The sequence below is a fragment of the Paroedura picta genome, chromosome 7, assembly GCF_049243985.1.
Source record: "Paroedura picta isolate Pp20150507F chromosome 7, Ppicta_v3.0, whole genome shotgun sequence".
In the NCBI taxonomy this organism is placed as follows: Eukaryota; Metazoa; Chordata; class Lepidosauria; order Squamata; family Gekkonidae; genus Paroedura; species Paroedura picta.
The window spans coordinates 20,116,873-20,136,505 of NC_135375.1; the positions used below are offsets into that span (position 1 = coordinate 20,116,873).

A 19,633-nucleotide genomic window follows, 5' to 3' on the forward strand; every position below is an offset into this window, starting at 1 on the left:
CGCTGAATAGCTAGAATTATCCCCTTCTGGCTGGGAAATTCCTGATATTTGAAGAAGAAGAAGAGTTGGTTCTTATATGCTGGTTTTCTCTACCCAAAGGAGTCTCAAAGCGGCTTACAGTCGCCTTCCCTTTCCTCTCCCCACAACAGACACCCTGTGAAGTGGGTGAGGCTGAGAGAGCCCTGATATCACTGCTCTGTCAGAACAACTTTATCAGTGCCATGGCGAGCCCAAGGTCACTCAGCTGGCTGCACGTGGGAGAGTGCAGAACCAAACCCGGCATGCCAGATTAGAAGTCCGCACACCTAACCACTACACCAAACTGGCTGTCAAACTGGGGCAGAGGCTGGGTTGGGGAAGGGGGCTCAGCAAGGTTTAATGCAACAGATTCCATTTTCTTCAGAGGAACTGATCTCTGGGGAACAATTAGGGCCTTTTCGCACAGGGATCTTTGTTGCAAATTGTTTGCGGAAGGAAAAATCGCCATTTAAAATAGTGGAATTCGTCGTTATGCATACCTGCCTTTGTAGTGGAATCAGTTGCGTTTTTTAGCGTTTCCCACAGGCTTCCGGTCTCGGCAGAAATCGCTAGAAAGGAAGCGCTATTGCCAAGCTCGTCCCGCCCCTGGCCGTCAAGCAGCCAATGGGCAGCCGTTAGCATGCTCCCAAACAGCCCCTTTCCCTTTAAGAAAGGTTTAAAAAAAAAAAAAACGACCCATAGCAACGAATCTAGGTAGATTCGTTGCTACGGAGAGACCCATCCAGCTGCCTAATGTGAGCTGTCGTTTGATTGTATGATCGTTTGCACGCTGCCTCGAGTGATAAACCCCCCCCCCTCTCACGGGCCCGATTTTCGGCTGGATTTATTTGTAAAAAATAAAGGGACTTTATTTCAGCAAACGGGCTTTTCAGTGGTTTGTGCTTAGTGACTAAAGGTGAAGGACTGAAGCCAGGGAAGCCTCTAAACAGAAAGAGGCTCGCCGGTGCGTTTATCCCCGCTCGCTCGGAGAAAAAAAAATGGCGATCGCTTCGCCGGAAGTTTGGAGGAGAGAGCCAGGGGGAGGGACTTTGAAGAACCAGCAACAATGGTAACGCACAGGTCTTTAGTGCTACTGTTGCAGATTGGTTGCAGGAGTGTATCGCTATCCGGAGGGTGAATCCACTTTTCTGGATTCCCCTGAAAGCGCCACAACGAAGCGCTTTTTGCTGATTGGTTTCAGGATTGTTGCAGATTGTCTACGACGTCGTGGGTTATGGCAAATTAGTAGCGTTTCCAAATAGCAACCATTCTGCTACTTTGAAGCCGTGTGAAATGGCCCTTATAATTGCACCAGAACCCCAGGTCCCACCAGGAGGCTGGCTACACAACCCCAAGGCCAACGCAGTGCAGCCCCTTAGCCTTCTGAATGGTTCACACACACGGTTGCCAGCTCCAGGCTGGAAAATACCTGGAGATTTTGGGGATGGAGTCTGGTAAGGGAAGGAACTATAATTATCAGAGTATAATGCCATAGAGTGCATCTTTCAAAGGGACCATTTCCTGCAGGTGAAACTGATCTGTGTCACCTGTAGAGCAGTGTAATCTCAAGAGAAAGCCAGCCCCCATCTGGAGGTTGTCAACCCTCTATTCCTAGTGCAGTCACTTGTGTGAAATTGAAGTGGATTGTTGCATATAGCTGGGCTTAGGGATTGCATTGCCGGTCTTCCCCCATGTTTAGTGATGAGTTAGATCAAAAGGAAAAAGAGATGAAAACAAGTTGCTTTCGTCTGCCTTGCAGATGGAGTGGATCAAAGCAATTCCCCCCAGAGCATTCATACATTTATCTAACCTTGCTTTCAGAACCAATTATTTTCTGTTACAATATGGTTAAGTAGATGCTCCACAGCTTAGATAATGCGCATGTGATAGATCTGGAAGCACACAACATTGTGGAAAGACAGAGTATATGATTATAGTTATGCTGGAAATATATTGCTCCCTTGACTAAGGGGCAAACATGGGATTTGCTTTTAAATTGTTTCTATGAAATCCATTGTGACAGGTTTCCCCACCCCCACCCCACTTGTCCTTTGTTCTAGGTTTAATGCCCACTAAAACATTCATTGACATTATTTATGATCTGGTCACCCTGAATCTTGGTGCCAACGTACTTCCTGATAGTTGGATGCACCTCTCCATGTATGATGTAAGTAATCACGATACTTCTCGTTCTTCTTCTGAGCTTTCAGCTCAGTCCTCTTGCTGTGCCAGCTGGATAAACACTATTAAGTCTTTGTGGTTATAAAAGCCAGGACTAATAGACTACCGCAATGTGGTCTTCATGGAGCTGCCCTTGGAGGCAAGATCTAGTGATGAGGACTGTGGTTGCCTGCCTTCAATCTGGGCCACCAGGAATAATATTCAGCATGAATGATGGCAGCGATACTGGCTACCCATCTACTTGCAGGTTCTACATCCTGTTTTGGAGCTTTTCTTGTAAATAGGGCATTGAGGACTATATTAGTGCCACGTTTTGGCTTTCTAAATGCAGGGGAAGTTCATGAACCTCTTTGATGCTGCTATCAGAGAGTCCCAAGCATATTGCTATAAGAAATAAGATCCTTTAAGCAGTGTAGAATTGTTTTACTTTCAACCATCTTTTGCTCTTCTTTCTTCTGTGTAAAAGAAATGTTTGCAATGCGGTGTTACAGATACAAAACATGGCATCGATGCTAACTGTCAACTTGGACATCATGGACTGGCGCCGGTTCTTATTAGCAGCTTCGCAGCCTTGGCCCATCCCCTCTGTGATGGAGTTGCTTGAAACACTGCAAAGATTCCAGGATGTGGATGAAATTAAATCAGGCTTCGTCACACTGGAACAATATGATCAGGTACTGAGCCCTTCCTTCCTTCCTTCCTTCCTTCCTTCCTTCCTTCCTTCCTTCCTTCCTTCCTTCCTTCCTTCCTTCCTTCCTTCCTTCCTTCCTTCCTTCCTTCCTTCCTTCCTTCCTTCCTCCTGGATATTATTCCCTCCTTCCTTCCTCATAGATATCACACATCTTGTCATCCATCAAATGTAAATTGTGTCCTCACACAGCCTCAATTTGCTTCTGGCCCATGCCAAGGAAGGAGAGGGTTAACCCTTCAACCTCCATTTACTTATTATATATAGAAAACTGGCTGCCACGTTTTTTTAATTAACAATTTAACGGAGAAAAGATGCACAGTTTTTAAAAGCATATGCTTCCTGCTTTCAGAGATTAGAAGAATTGGTTCCCAACACTAAAGCACTGAGGTTGTTTAAGGGTCACCCCCCTCCTGAAAAAAAATTCCCCACACAGTCCCAGTCTGAGACCACAGGTACATGCAAGGTCACACACAGCTTTGAGTTGATGACCATCTTCAAGTATTTAGAAGGTTACCATATAGAGGATGGAGCAGAGTTGTTCTCTCTTGCCCCAGAGGGACAGACCAGAACCAATGGGATGAAATTAATGCAAAAGAAATTCTGTCTCAACATCCAGAAGAAGTTCCTGACAATCACAGCAGTTTCTCAGTGGAACAGGCTTCCTCGGGAGGTGGTGGGTTCTCCATCTTTGGAGATGTTTAAACAGAGCCTGGATCACCATCTGACAGAGAGGCTGATTCGGTGAAGGTTCAAGGGGGTGGCAGGTTACAGTAGATGAGTGATAGGGATGTGAGTGTCCTGCATAGTGCAGGGGGTTGGACTAGATGACCTATGAGGTGCCTTCCAACTGTGCCAAAAGAACAAAAAAAGCAGGGTGGGGGGAGAGAGAATTGAATTGCTGTGGACAGGTTCCAGCACTAGGTGCCTGTTCTGATTCCTCCTGATGAAACTCTCATGGCAAAACATGTAGGGTCTTTGTATAACAAATCAGTCATCTGTCACTGAACATGTCCCCCTCTTTGTTCCGTTGACACTCCATCACCTGGCAGTGTGTGTCCCAATCCCAGCTGGGCAACTAGATTTTTCCTTTTCTCCTGGCCACCACCAGTCCTCCGCCTTCATTTCACCCTGGTCATCTTTCGAAGATCCCTGCAATCTAAAAACAATTTGTTCTTGAGAGCAGGCACAGGATGTTAAGAGCAAAAATGAAAGCAAAACTCTGGTGCCAGCATGTCAGATTTCTTCACAATAGTTAATAAGTAAAACAACTTTCAATTAAACATACTTATTTCTAGCCTTTTTCCTTCTCTGCCATATCTACCCACAAACCTTCCCCTCCCTTCCTGCAGAGGCCCTATGGGGGTGGGGCTAGGATTGTGTGGGGTAGCTGTTGATCAGCATTTTTCTGCGCAATACTAAAACTACTGCTTTGTGAGTAAAGCTCATTGGACAGAGCTAAGTAGGATTCTGAGTAGACCTGCTTCGGATTGCTCCCACCATCATATTTATGCAGCTGGGGGGAAAGTAGAAGCCATCTCTCCAGAGCCCTTCCTATATAGAAGAAGAAGAAGAGTGATTCTCATATGCCACGATTCTCAAAGTGGCTTACATTCGCCTTCCCTTTCCTCTCCTCACAACAGATACCCTGTGAGGGAGGAGAGGCTGAGAGAGCCATGAGATTACTGAAGAAGAAGAACTGGTTCTTATATGCCACTTTTCTCTATCTGAAGGAGGCTCAAAGTGGCTTACAGTCACCTTCCCTTTCCTCTCCCCACAACAGACACCTTGTGAGGAAGGTGAGGCTGAGAGAGCCCTGATATTACAGAAGAAGAAGAAGAGTTGGTTCTTATATGCCGCTTTTCTCCACCCAAAGGAGTCTCAAAGCAGCTTACATTCGCCTTCCCTTTCCTCTCCGCACAACAGACACCCTCTGAGGCTGAGAGAGCCCTGATATTCCTGCTCTGCCAGAACAGCTTTATCAGCACCGTGACAAGTCCAAGGTCCCCCAGCTGGCTGTATGTGGGGGAGCGTAGAATCAAACCCGGCTCACCAGATTAGAAGTCCATGCTCCTAACCACTACACCAAGCTGGCTAGTGTGGGGGGGGGGGGGGGCTGAGAGAAAACATTTCATGCACATATAGATCTTGCATCTTGTTGGGATGTTAAACTGGGTCTTAAGATGTGACACCCCCTCCCTTGAAGCTTGTCCCTCCTTCTACCAACCAGCTTGGGTGTAGTGGTTAAGAGCAGCAGCTTCTAATCTGGCGAGTTGGGTTTGATTCCACTCTCCTCCATATGCAGCCAGCTGGTGACCTTGGGCCTGTCACAGTCCTGATAATGCTGTTTCGACCGTGCAGTCCTGTCAGGGCCCTCTCATCCCCATCTACTCCACAAGGTGTCTGTTGCAGGGAGAGGAACGGAAGGCAATTGTAAGCTGCTTTGAAACTCCTTCAGGCAGTGAAAAGCAGGGTATAAAAACTAACTCTTCTTCTTTTAAGTTTCACGCATCAAGGCACCACTACATCTTAGAGAATCCCACGGGAGAGGAATTGGGTTCAATGGAAAGAAGAAGGTGCAAAAGGAACCCCCCCCCCCCACCGCCAAAGCACACATTGCCTTCTGCTCTCCTCATAGTCCCTCAGCTCTTAGGCCAGGCTATCAGAAATCTTGTCCTTCAGTTCTCTGGTCACATAAGGGAGTGCTCATGCATGGTCATTGGAGGATGCATCTCTTTCCACCCTCTTGCTGGATCTATGCGCATGCCGAACATGTCCACTCACAAGATACACACTGCACCACACCGAGAATCTGTCTGTCCGTCCGTCCGTCCATCCATCCATTGGATTTTTTGCCCACCGCTATCGAAAGTTGTCTCATAGCGGATTACAATAGATCCAGTGATCTGCAGGCAGGGTGCATAATGCTAATGAGGCAGTATCAAATGATACAAACAACTCACACAATGTCAGACTCACGGTGGAAGCTGGAGGAAAGAGTAAGATAACCAGTTAGTAGGGTGGAGGATGTAGGATGGAGAGTCGGTCCACAACTGGGCTGAAGTCCCGTTGGAGATTGAAGTGGGCAGCAGGAAGCTATATACCACGGTTGGCACACTGTGGCTCCCCAGATGTACATGGACCACAATTACCATGAGCCTCTGTCAGCATGCTGGTGGCAGGGGCTCATGATAATTGTAGTCCATGGACAGTTGGAGAGCCACAATACAGCCATCCTTGCTATATACTTTGGGCTTTTCCCCTTTGTAGATTAGAGTTAATCCTGCTTTAGGATGATCCTGCATTGAGCAGGGGGTTGGACTAGATGGCCTGTGTGGCCCCTTCCAACTCTGTGATTCTGTAATTCTGGTTCAAGGAACAGTAGACTGAAGTGAGCACTTTGGTGATGCTGATAAGTCCTTGTGCTACCCCCGAAATTAGAGCAGTTGGCAACATTGAGATGCCAACACCTGTGTCATCAATTTGAAGATCATCCTGGGGGAGCTTAATGGAGGTTCAAGGTTGTGACTGGATGCTTCCAACGATTTCTGGGGGTTGTAAAGGAAATCTTCCCCCAGTGGATTCTTCATATTGGGTGGGGAAGGATTCTTTGTATCTTAGGTCTTTGATGTCTCCAGATTTTTCCTCTAGTATAGAAGTCTATGGGTTCTAGGTTCTGACACCGGAGTATTTTCAGGGCCCAATACCTCTACAATTCCTCTGTGGGAGACTACCAATACGGCCTTTAAGCAGCCAATACTTTGCAACTCTTAGCTCCGTTCTGCGTGTGAATGTGTGAATCCAGCTGTGTAATTCCAGAAGTCTAGCCCGTTCGAAACTCTCAGTCAACAAAGTCAAACCCTCTGTCGGTACCTGTCAAGAGCAAAAGGAAAACAAACAAGTCTCATTAAGGATGGGGGGAGAGGGGGAACCACAAAAGAGAGGCAGCTCTCAATATTGCATCCACCCACACAATGCTGTGGTATTTTGCACATCCCAGCTAGGGGATAAAAACAATGCTAGCATCTCTAGAGACAACGCAAGTTGCAAGACAGAATGTTATTTGGGTTCGGAATCTGCGATGTGTCCTCTGATCTTTGGGCGTGTTGGTAAATCTGAGCAAAACAAGATAGGACTGTGTTTCTAAAAAGCGAAATCCATCCATATGTCAATATAACAGAGAGGAAACACAGAGCTCAAAGGGATCTCGAGGGTCATCGAGTCCAAACCCATGCACAATGCAGGAAATGCAACACTACCTCCTTCCCTCACTCTCCCAGTGACCCCTGCTCTATGCCCAGAGGAAGCCAAAAACCTTCAGGATCTCCAGGCCTATCTCACCTGGAGGAAAAATTCCTTCCTGGTCCCAAAGTGGCGATCAGCATTATCCTCGACATGTAAGAAAAAGCTTTTGCTTCATCCCTACCTGTCCTCCCTCTCACCATCTGCCTGAGTTTGTAGAATAAGCATTGCTGTCGGAGAGCCATCTAGCCTCTGCTGAAAAGCTTCCAGAGGCTAGATGGCTATTGGACAGCAATGCTGAGTCTGGTTAGATACTGCATGGATTCTGAGATGCACAAAGGTGGTCCACCGCAGTCGAAGTAAGGGTATCTTCCCATGCAGAAAACGTACTTTTTAAACTAACCCAAAGAGAACGACTAGCCCATGTTCTACCAGTTGGGTGGTGGCTAAGCATGGCCAAGGGTCATAGTATGTAGGGAGCTGCGAGAGTCACCTAAAGCAGGGGTTGCCAACCTGTGGTCCTCCAGATGTCCATGGACTACAGTTCCCATGAGCCCCTGCCAGCAAATCTTGCCCCCCTTATCAAGCCTGTAGGAGCTTTGTGAGTCCTGGAAGAGAGCTTTGAAGAGAACGAGAGAGAGAGAGAGGCCCCCTCCCCTATGAATCCTTGCAGTCCCCCTGAGGTCACTTTGACTAAAATCATTTGCCTGCTCTGCAGGGCTGTGGGTGAGGTTGCATGGCTCACAGATCTTGAGGACAAACTGAAACCTCCAGCAGATGCGGCTTGAGATGGTTCTTGCAGAAGTAGCTCTCCAGACTTGCAAAGAATCCATTTGTCAAGTTAACAGCCGTCAATTGCATCTTGGCTTGATGCTGAGAGCTGAAGGTGATCTGAAAGAGGCATCTTTTCCTGTGGCGTAATTTCTTTCTTGGTCAGCTTTGCTCAAGCTGCTGCGAAACAAATCTAGGTGGAAACCTGCTGGGACATCCCTGTGCTTGAAGCGCCATGCCAAGTAATTCGCTTCTATTGTTTTACTAGGAGTCAGCATTGCTTCTTGGATTAGTGTTTAAAATTTCCCCCATGGAAGACTCCTTTCAGCAGGTTAATCCTGTTCTTTTAAGACTTGGAAGTGAATCTTGCATTCTGTCTTCCCTTGTACCTTTTGACCTTGGCTTTGGTTTCTCCTCCGGGGTTTGGCGTGCTCTCTCTTGCCTTCGGTTGTCAGTACAACTGAAACCAGCCATCATCCACTTGTTGTCAAATTGGTATTTTTCCCCCTCTGCTTTGCTTTCAGAAGCAGGATCGCTGACTCACACTTTCAAAAGCAAGACGTGTTTGTTTTATGAGTCAGTATCATATAGGCTGAAAGGGATGTATATGGCGGTACCTTGAAATAAGTCAAAGGCAGTGCAGCCAGGTCAAGAAAGTTTTGTTCAGAAAGAAACCGTGCAGCATTCTGAAAAACCCAATATAAAATTCTGAATATGAGGCGCGTTGGATCCAGTCAACTTTTTCATGCAATCTCACCCAATTCCCTTCCATGCTACAACCCTCATTTCACATGGCTTTGTTGTTGTTAGGTGCGAAGTCGTGTCCGACCCATCGCGACCCCATGGACAATGATCCTCCAGGCCTTCCTGTCCTCTACCATTCCCCGGAGTCCATTTAAGTTTGCACCTACTGCTTCAGCAACTCCATCCAGCCACCTCATTCTCTGTCTTCCCCTTCTTTTGCCCTCGATCGCTCCCAGCATTAGGCTCTTCTCCAGGGATGCCCCCTTCAAGGATCGCTGCCTTGCCGTGGCAAGGGGCCTTGCGTAGCTCAGTGAAGCTATGAGCTATGCCGTGCAGGGCAACCGAAGATGGACAGGTCATAGCTGAGAGCTCTGACAAAAGGTGATCCACTGGATAAGGAAATGGCAGACCACTCCAGTATCTTTGCCATGGTCCACATGGCTTATGTACATGCAAATCATATAGCCTTCTTTGACTCCCTTTTTCAGCAGTGGAAAAACTAGCTGGATCCATCCCAGTAACTACTGTTCATCATTTTTTTGCAAAGTTCTGTCTCTTTGTTACTGACTGCAACTTACTCTAAACTACATTTTGACCTCCTCCATATATGTCTCTTGTCCCTTTGATAAATACAGAAAAGTACGAAGGATATGGTCGGGGAGGGGTGGTGGAGCCTCTCCTTTGCATGCAGAAGGTCCCAGGGTTCAATCCATGGCATCCTCAGTTAAAAGAACCTGACATTGTGCTCTTACTTTTCATACCCAAAGGAGTCCCGAGTCAGCTTACAAACACCTTTCCCTTCCTCTCCCCACAACAGACAACCTAATATTTTATTAGGTGGGTGAGGCTGAGACAGCTCTAAGAGAAATGTGCTTAGCTTAAGGTCCATCAACGGGCTGCATGCAGAGGCCTGGGGAATCAGACCCGGTTCTCAAGATTAGAGTCTGCTGCTCTTTAACCACTATGCCACGCTGGGTCTAGTGAAAGTCCTCTGCCTGATACCCCGGAAAGCCACTGTCAATCTAAGTAGACAATATTGACTGATTCAGTCTGTGAAAGCTTCATGTGTATTCACTGCTTGGTGGCAGACAATCTGCTTTGCATGCAGAAGGACCCAGGTTCAGTCTGCAGTGGCTCCAGCTAAACGATCAGCTCATATGAAAGATGTCCTCTGGAACTGCTTCCAGTCTGGTTGGACAGCACTGAGCTTCAAGACAAATTGACGTACTAATGAATAAATAGTGAATAAAGAACTTTTTAATATATATTTTTATTAGTGTATTTAGAAGCTGGGAAGGAGAATTGCAGATATATACAGAATACTAAAGGATAATTGTGCCCTTTTTTTTTTTAAGGCTGGCCTCTGGTTTGCAGGCAGTGAAGATCTCGTCATTCCAGAAAGTCTAGCAGAACCCTTACCATTTAACCGGCAGGAGCATCTTATAAAGGTAAAGATCCATAATTCACAGGCCAAGATCCCATCAGAATGAACAGTACCCAATGTCATTTGTCCCAGTAGGCTCAGGATTGCTCTGTGTTGGGTTGTGGCTGTAGTATTTAAAGGTGCCTCTGAAAATCTTGATATACCATCCTGAGTGCATCGTTTTTCAGGAGCAAAGCTATCAGAAACCTGTACTTCCAACTCAATCCAAAGTATTTATTTGTTTTCAAGAAGCTCTCCTCCCCAAAAAGAAGGAATAGTTCCAAAACACAAAGACATATGAACAAAACACAACACAACTGGAATGGTCTGTGTCCAACAAACTGATTATTGCAGGTTATGAGCCCCAAGTGAAGAGCTCAAGGTGAAAGGCATTGCTCTTGCATTGTGAGGGGGTTGGACTAGATGACCCCGGAGGTCCCTTCCAATTCTATAATTCTAAGAGCCCTTTGGCTTGTGGCCAAGGGCTCGTGCCTCTGGTCCTAACCAGAGAAACAGGAAGAGGGAAGTCAACCAAGATGGACCTCAGCTGTTGCAAGCCTTCAGCAGTAAGCCAAGAGGACCTTCCTCATTCCACATCCCTACCAAAGGTAACACCAGGAGTATCGGATGTGCTTCTTTCACTCTGTTTACATAGACCTGGGTAGTGGCTCCTAAACTGCTCCCAGGAAGCACAAGAACTTCCAGTCATTTAATGAGCTTCCTTGATCTTTTACATCAGGGTTTCTCAACCAAAGTTTGGTGAAACCCTGGGGTTTCTTGATGGTCCTGGAAGAGTTTTCTGAATGGGAGGGAGTAGATTACTTTTTAATATTGTTTTTAAATTTGTTAGACATTTATCAGGTGATATGACCATATATGGTCACGTTGACCCACCCACCCTTCCAAAATGGCCAATGACGGGCCTGAAGGGGTGGGAGAGGGAGGGGCCCCGGGCAGGCATATACACAGCCATGTTTCTCCAACTGTATTTTACACGGTCCTGCCACTTCTGGGGTTTCTCAAAGCCTGAAGAATGTTTCAGGGGGTTCTCAATGGTAAAAAAAGATTGAGAAAGGCTGTCTCACACAGTGCACAAGTGGTAGAACTTCCATGGAGAAGGTCTTTGAAGCACATAAGAAAAACTCAGTCATGTGGGTCCAAGTTTTTGTGTGTCCCAGAGCGTTTTCTCCCCTGGAACTTTTAGCATGTTCCTAGGACTGACTTGCAAGCCCCTCCAGGATCTACTGCAGTCAGATTTCACGTGGGCCACATTCAAGACTCTGAAATGGAATGAGGTCCTGTGCTTGAAATTGTTGGCCTTGGAATTGCACGGACACTTCCAGCGGGTTCTTTTTTTTTTTTAATTAATTTTATTGTTTATTATTATATAAAGCATTTACAGAGAAGTTGTAAAGAAAAAGCGACCAGTTGATATGGTTTGCCATCTCTTTTAACATAGATATTTAGTTCTCATCACATATTATTCCTAGTCTAAAAGTTTTTACCATTTTTCTTAGCCAAGTGATTGTTAATACATATGAGATCTGTTATAGGAATACATTCTGTTATTATCTTAAATGATATTAGGTCAGTCTCCTTCACTACTGTTGTCTTGTTAATGCCTATAAAATATGGTTTGTCATCCTCTTTTGGCATACATATTAACATACATATTCAATTCCCATCGCATATTAATCCTGATCTAGGAGTTATTACCATCTTTCTTAACAAAGTAGTTGTTGATACATAGGAAGGTATAATCTATTATATTCTATTATTGTCTTAAGTGATATAAAGTCAGTTCCCTTCATATATTAGACCTGTCCTAAAGGTTGCTACTGCTTTTTTTTTTTTCTCACAAGAAGCCAGGAGAGTACTCCATTGTTCAGCTCATCTTTCAGGTGGTCGCAGAAAATGAAATTGTATTTTTTTCTATAGTAGAGTGTTTCTGATTGTCCTTCTGTCAGGGCCAGAGAAATCTCTTGCTTGATTCTTGCTTGTAATCGCCTTTGAGGGGGCTCTGAATCCTTTGTCAATCTGGATCTCTTCCTCTGGTCGCACAGAAATATCTCCTGATAGCTTCCTAGTTGCTGTCGCTTTTGAATAGACTCTTTTTATTTTGCTGATCCAAGTCATTTCCTGCTCTGAATAGACTTCCAGGTTTTTGGTACTTTCCTTCCATGAATCTGTTTTCCCAGGTTCTTTAAAGATACTTTGGGTTTTTACATCTCTGGCACTCTCTCCCTCCAGTTGGTTAACTTCCAGACATTGAAGTTTCACTTGATTTACTGTTAGCTGAGCTGCGTCATCAGCTGGTCTCTCCGGATCTTGGGCTCCATCCAAAAGCTCCCCCTTAGTCCCACGAATTTCCTTTTCCAGCTTATTGACTGCTTTCAGTATCTCTGAGTTTCCTTTGCATAACAAATGGAAAAGCTGTGCCTTTGTTAATTCTCCAGTTGTTAATTCTTCCATAGTTCTAGGCAGACACAAACTATAAACAGAAAGTCTCGTGAGGTCTCGCGGGAGCACGAGCGATCCCAAATTATCAGTTTGTCGATCTCCGTATCAAGTCAAATTCTCCCACTGAACGTTCACCCATAAATCTTCAAAGCACTCTCTTTGTTTGGTTAATGGGTGTAATTAGCTGGGAGTCTCTCACTCGGGGAAAGAAGGAATTCGCTTGTAAATTGGTTGAGGGGGGGGAGGGAAGAGCTTGTGAGAGGAGAGAGAGAAAAGCCAGAAAGCTTTCAATTCTTACTGTTGTAGGTTCCAGCTTCTGTCAGCTTCTGCTCCTATCGATCTGGTAAATGATGGTCTGGGAAGAGTGTGAGGTCGGCTGGTCGTTTCAAGCTTGTAAAGTTGTTTGCGACAAAGACGCCATCTTGACCTTGAGCTCAAGCCGCTATTAATCCAGGGAGGTCTTGCTTCTCCCTACGGATCTGTAGGACCCTCAGGTCACCGTTCCCGGTTCCTGGGGCGACCGGTGAGCAGATTTGCGTATCTGTTCAGGTCTGCCAGGTGCATAAGCCCCTGACCCTCGGCATGGCTTAAGAGCTGAACTGAAGTCCAGCTTTCTTATGGCGCCATCTTGAGGTCTCTCTACCCTCTCTACTTCCAGCGGGTTCTAATTGTTAAAGCGGTGAAGTATCCTTGGCAACAATTAACCGAAGCATCTCTTCCGTCCCAGTTTTTTTTCACGTTATTTGCCGGCACCTACAAATATCAGACTCTGCTGGACTACACAGAGATGTTGCTATATTTTGCATCTGATCCTGATGCTGTCGACGGCGTCTATCGGGCCCTCAGCGTCGCTACGGGCATGTACACCCACAGGAGAAAAGAGAAACACCGTCCTGTTCCCTATCTGGTAAACCGTTGATTATTATCCTTATTGGCTGGCTGGCTGGCTGGCTGGCTGGCTGATTGTTTGATTGGTTGGTTGGTTGATTGATTGATTGATTGATTGACTGTTCTTCCAGTGGTCTCACGGCGGTTCACACAATTTAAAACAGTAAAACACAATAAAAACCCATAAAAACAACCCTTACAACATTTTCCTGCGTCCTCCTCTCCTGCCCCTCATGTTCTCCCATGCCACTGGAAACCTTTCCCCCAGACAAAAAAAAAAAAACTTCCAGTGGTACATGAAGAAGGAGGAGGAGGAGGAGGAGGAAAAGGAAGAGGAGTTGGTTCTTATATGCCGCTTTTCCCTACCTGATGGAGGCTCAAAGCGGCTTACAGTCGGCTTCCCATTCCTCCCCCCACAACAGACACTCTGTGAGGTGGGTGAGGCTGAGAGAGCCCTGATATCACTGCTCGGTCAGAACAGCTTTATCAGTGCTGTGGCAAGCCCAAGGTCACCCAGCTGGTTGCATGTGGGGGAGCGCAGAATCGAACCTGGCTCACTAGATTAGAAGTCCGCACTCCTAACCACTGCACCAAACTGGCTGCGAGGGGCTGATGGCACTAAGATGGCACCGATGTGTGCAGGAGGCTCAGATATGCATACCTTCCTGTCCAGGTGGGTTACTAGCCTATTATGGCCCTTCGGGAAATATTGTAGCAAATTAGAGTAAACTGCAGAGCGTGAATGTTTAGAGGATGTTACCCTGTGGATCCTCCAAAAAAACCCCGTGACTTTTCCCATGCATAGTAGCTATCACTAAACCTTTGTAGCTATCACTAAACATCAGAAAACACTGTTAAGTCTTCTCCTCTCTATAAGAATAGATTCAAATGAGTAGCCGTGTTGGTCTGAAGTAGCACAATAAAATCAGAGTCCAGTAGGTCCGAGGGGTCTGATTGGCTGGTTTGGCAGGGAGTTATCACGTGGCTGTGTTTGGATGCCGTGACACAGTTTACTAATGTAACAGGATTAACTTTTGCTTATATATTCCTACTGTTATGATGGTCAGTTCTTAGTCTGAGGAAGAGTGCTTGCACTCGAAAGCTCACACCTTGAATAAATCTTTGTTGGTCTTAAAGGTGCCACTGGACTCTGATTTTATTCTTCTCCTCTCTGTTCTCCCTGTCATACATACAAACGGCAAGGCCCCAACCAGAGACTAGCAGCCACGGGCCTCACCCAGACCTTGGCATTCCTTGGGAAACAACCCGTTAGTCATCGGTAAGCAATCGAGTGTACAAAAGCCGTTGTGGTGTGTTGTGTTTTTCAGTACACTTCTGCCACGGAACATCTGATCCTTGATGAACACGATGAGCTGGTTGAGGAGGAGGAAGGTGCCGAAGAAGATGAGGAGGAGGAAGAAGAGAAGGAGAAAGAAGATGAAGATGAGTTTTACACCAACGAAGGAATAATTTCCTTGCTTACCCTAATCCGAGTGTTTCAGCATGAAACAGTTGAAGCGGAGGATGACCATCGGTTTAGTGATTATTTGATGGAAGAGGACAATTATGAGGTTGGTTGACCCATCAACGCTTTCACTGCTTTTTTAAGATAAGCGGGTTTCCGGCTCTTATTTGATGGCATTAGCCACAGCTTATTGAAATTCAAAGGAAAATGTCGTAGAATCATAGAATAGAGCCATAGAGTTGGAAGGGGCCATATGGGCCATCTAGCCCAACCCTATGCTCAATCCAGGGTCAACCTAAAGCATCCAAGATAAGTATCTGTCCAGCCGCTGCTTAAAAACCACCATTGAAGGAGAGCTCCCCACCTCCCTAGACAGCCTATTCCACTGCTGAACTTCCAGATATCTAGCCGGTACCATTCTACACATAGTTTAAACCCATTACTGTGGGTCCAACAGGAACCATTCCTTGCCCTCCTCTAGTCTAAGTGATGACCTTTCGAATACCTTTCTGGAATATTCTCAGGTTAAGCTGTGCTGAACTTCCAGGAAACAAAGAAATCCATTGGTGGGAGAGAGACAGTCACCCAACCCTAGCAGATCAACTGGATGTCTAGAGTCAATTTCATTTTTGAATACCTTGGCAGTCCCTGGGCCAGATATAGCTTACAAAATCATTCCATTGGTTTGACCGGAGCCCAAGATTTTAATTGTATAGTAAAGACCATTGTTCTTAAGCAAGCCAAGAAATGGAAGGGATGGCCAAACTGTGGCTCTCCAGATGACCATGGACTACAATTACCATGAACCCCCGCCAATTGGCCATGCTGACAGGGGCATTTGCTGGCAGTGGCTCATGGTAATTGTAGTCCATGAAGGACTTAAAGGAGCACTGGGATCATGCATGTAAAGGACTTGGATCACCAGGAAAGTGTTCTAGCTATGCTTAGGCTCAGAGATCACCAGAGTGTTTCCATAGAAAGTAGGATTTCCACATGAAGAACATGTTTCCTCCGTCTGGTTGCAATCCCGAATGCCCATGAAATGCCGCTTGTGGGGGAGCAGCATTTCAAGGGTGCACTTTGGGCTGCAGCAGGGAAGAGGAAACTGAGGCAGCCATTCAGAAATCCTTCCATCTGCAGGAATTCCCTGGTGGAACTCAATCCCTGTTATTATAGAGCTACACCCCTATGTGAAGATCAATGTCCCGGTCACCAGGACATCCAAGCAGAGGGTGGATGCCTTTTAGAAAAGCCCGTTGGCTCTCTTTCATACTCAAGCAAGCAATTTGTGTTCCCCTTTAAAGCACTTCATTAAAATATATGAGGAACTTGGCTCTGAGCTTTTGGAACCCATCACCGTGGCTCTACTTCTAAAGCATCCCTTCATTCAAGACTTGGTAAACAGCTACCAGAATTACAAGCTTGCCGTAAGTACCCTTTTCTCTGTAGGCGCGCACAGATCCGGAGCCCTTGTAAAAACAATGCAAAAATCCAATGCAATAGGGACAGTATGATTAGAAGTCTTCTCCTCTCTGGGGATTCTCTGTGGAGGGGTGGACCCAATTTAAGTAGGCGTGGTTCTTGACCCACTTCACAGCTCAAGATCAGTGCATCATAGAAGGAGGAAAGGTTCTTGACTCTTCATGTTTGGAGATCTAGGGGGCCAAGTATTTTATGCAGTCAGGAGTGGAGCTGATCTTGGCCTATTCTGCACACAATAGATAATGCACTTCTGATGCACTTTAGAAGTAGATTTTCTTGTTCTGCACAGGAAAATCCAGCTGCCAAAGCACACTGAAAGTGCATTATCCTATGTGTGCGGAATAGGTCCTTGTTCTTGAAAAATCAGGGGTTACAGTGCTAGAATTTTCTTACACTCAAGTTCCAAGGTGAATGGTTCTTTCCAAACCACATCAAACAAAGAACAAGACAATTCATTTTTTTTTTAATTTTGTAAAAGAGAAACAAAACAAAAGCAGAGGTGTTGTGTTATTTTCAGATTGCTTGCGAGATAAATGGTGTGCAGCCAGGGCATGGTATCTAGGATGTAGACAAAGTCGCTTGTGAAACCAACAGCACCCATGGAGATTGCAGCTTCTTGCTGAATAGGTTTTGCTCTTTTGACGGCCATGTTTCGAGTTTTAAGTGAGCTGTGCACCACTTGTGAATCATGACCCACCAAGCCAAACATAGCAACGAGCCATGTATTTACAGCCAGCCTGAGGAAGCAAAGAGGTCTCTTGAGATGGGTTGGTTACCATCTGTCGTGAGTTATGTTTGGTTATGGGGATCATAAGCAACATGTAATGGGAGACAGCGTGGTGCAGGGGTTCAATGTCAGAGGAGGACTGGAAAGTCCTAGGTCTGGATCCCCTCTCAGACAGGAATTTCTCTTCCATCCAGCCGCTGTCAGCCTCATCAGTCTCCCTCCTTGTTTGTGGGAGCTGAGCTTGGTGTAGTGGTTAAGAGCGGCGGCCTCCAATCTGCAGAGTCAGTTCAATTCCCCGCTCCTCCTCATGCAGCCAGCTAGGTGACCCTGGGCCAGTTACAGACCTGCTAGAGCCAATCTCCAAGTTGTTCTCTCTGAGCCCTCTAAGCCCAGCCCCACCTACCTCACAGGCTGTAGTAGGGAGAGGAAGGGAAGGAGATTGTAAGCCGCTTTGAGACTCCTTCGAGTAGTGAAAAGCGGGTTATAAAACCCAACTCTTCTTCTTTATGCTGCCGTTTTTAAAGGATAGGTATGTGTTATTTAGCTTTATAATCCACGCTAACTGAAGTTGTTTTGTTTGGATGGGCCAGATATTAGTATGTCATCTATCTAATAAATATATCATACAACCAGATGCCTTCTTCTGATCATATTCCTCACAATGCTTTGGTCTGTTTCCTTCCTCTAGTTCAGGCCTCCCCAAAATGGTGCCTCCAAGTACAATGGCTCCCATCAACACCTTTCCTAGCACCAGATAACCCTTTCTTGAAAGTGGGTGGGGCCAGGTGAGGGTTTTGACTAGCAAGGCTTCTGATCAGCCATTGGGGAGCTGATGGGCTGGGCAGATTTTTTAAACATTGCTTGGAGAGTAGCTGCCAACAAGAATCTTGACTGTGTGGTTGAACATGAGCGGTGGCAGCCAGTTTGTGGTTAGTGGTACTTTCCAGATTCATTGGCACCAATCCTGCTTGCCATCTGCCATCATTTCAGTCATCTACAATCATTTAGAATTGGGGGTTGCATATTTAGGCTGCATTCTTAAGCATGATTGGTTGGAATCATGTTCAATGGGAATAGAACATAATTTGGTTTTTAAGTGGTAAGACCAGATTCAAAAGGACAGCGGGCCTCCACTGCTTGGAAGGGATCTGGGGAAGAGGGAATTTTGGCAAGGGCAAATTGTCACAAAGAGTTCTTGATAAAATCTCTCTTTCTCTACAGCCATGAGAACCGTCTTTCTCAACTTTTGTAACGTTGAGAACCCCCTAAAACATTCCTCAGGCTTTGAAAAAAACCAGGAGTGGCACAATTCTGCAGAATATGGTTGGGAAGCATAGCTGTGGACACCTGGGGCCCCTCCCCTTCCCACCCCCTCAAGGCCCATCATTGGCCATGGGGGGGGGGCTCAACATGACCATACCTGGTCATATCACCTGATAAAGGTTTAACAAATTTTAAAAATGGTTAAAAATTTTAACTCCCACCCATTCAGGAAACCCATCCAGGGGCATCAAGAAACCCCAAGGTTTCATCCAACCCTGGTTGAGAAAGCCTGCATTAGAAGCACAGGAGCCCCACTGTCTTTTGCATCTGGTCACCTTAGTTGTATACACTTACATGTCCTTTTAAGGGCTTGAAAGATGGTAAAGACTGAATGATGCTGTCATCAGGGCTAGGTTCAATGGGGAAAGTCCTGCCTCACCTCAATGGACAGATCTGGTGGTTCTGGAGTATCGGGCATTCACCTCCTGTCCTCCCAGACAATAGGTAGAAGGCCGCATCTAGGGACCTGTTCTTGCACAGCAAGCACAAGGAGACGGTACATTGTTAGGGGGCTGAGGAATGAGGGCATCTGTGTTTTTAAGGAAATGGAGCGTGTAGGTTAGGGGAGATCACCAACCTTAATTTCTGCATGCCGTTTCTCCCAACCCAAAGTCTGGCTGAGAGAAAATATGCCTCAAACAGCAGAATGCAATAACGCAAGACAGGGAGTGAGCAGGATTGGCTCTCCTTCACTTGTACATTCCGTGTCTGTTTTTGGTTTTTGGAAAATAGCCCCCAAACCCAACACTACAACCTAACCCATCCTTGCTTATAACTGAATCAGTGAACATATTTATCAATGAAGCCTTCTGAGAGGTTTTATACCCTGCATCAGTTGGTTCTCTGGCATGTAGAGGTGATCTCACCCTTCGTCATCACTGATCTCTCTTGGTACACGTTGCAAAGGATTCTGGGCCATTCTGGGCAGTGCCCTCAGGGTACTGTCGCTCACCATTATCTTGAAGGGACCCAAAGTTCACCGCACAAGACTCTGGTATTGTTTTCAGGGAGGGTCGTTCTCCACAGCTCTCTCATAAGATTCTCTCATAAGGCTACATCAAGAAGCCACAGGACTTTCTGTAAGAGAGGGTGAAAATGTCCCGATGTGAGTGGGAGATGTGAGTCACCCAAACATAATTCATGATAAATGATTTCATGAAACGGCGTTTTTCTTTGAAGCTCATTTTTCTCTGTTCTGAGTCATCCCCACTGATTTAAACA

The 19,633-nt window shown here is 45.9% G+C and overlaps 1 protein-coding gene across 3 annotated transcripts in view; it reads left to right on the forward strand.

Annotated features, from left to right (window-relative positions):
- SPEF2 (sperm flagellar 2) overlaps positions 1-19,633 on the forward strand; it is a 110,256-nt gene that overhangs the window by 82,979 nt on the left and 7,644 nt on the right. For all 3 annotated transcript variants that reach the window (XM_077346967.1, XM_077346965.1, XM_077346966.1), the window contains exons 31-36: positions 2,079-2,185; positions 2,691-2,873; positions 10,000-10,092; positions 13,255-13,434; positions 14,744-14,986; positions 16,185-16,307. In XM_077346967.1, coding sequence (XP_077203082.1) covers positions 2,079-2,185; positions 2,691-2,873; positions 10,000-10,092; positions 13,255-13,434; positions 14,744-14,986; positions 16,185-16,307 — 929 coding nt within the window. The remainder of the gene's footprint in view (positions 1-2,078; positions 2,186-2,690; positions 2,874-9,999; positions 10,093-13,254; positions 13,435-14,743; positions 14,987-16,184; positions 16,308-19,633) is intronic.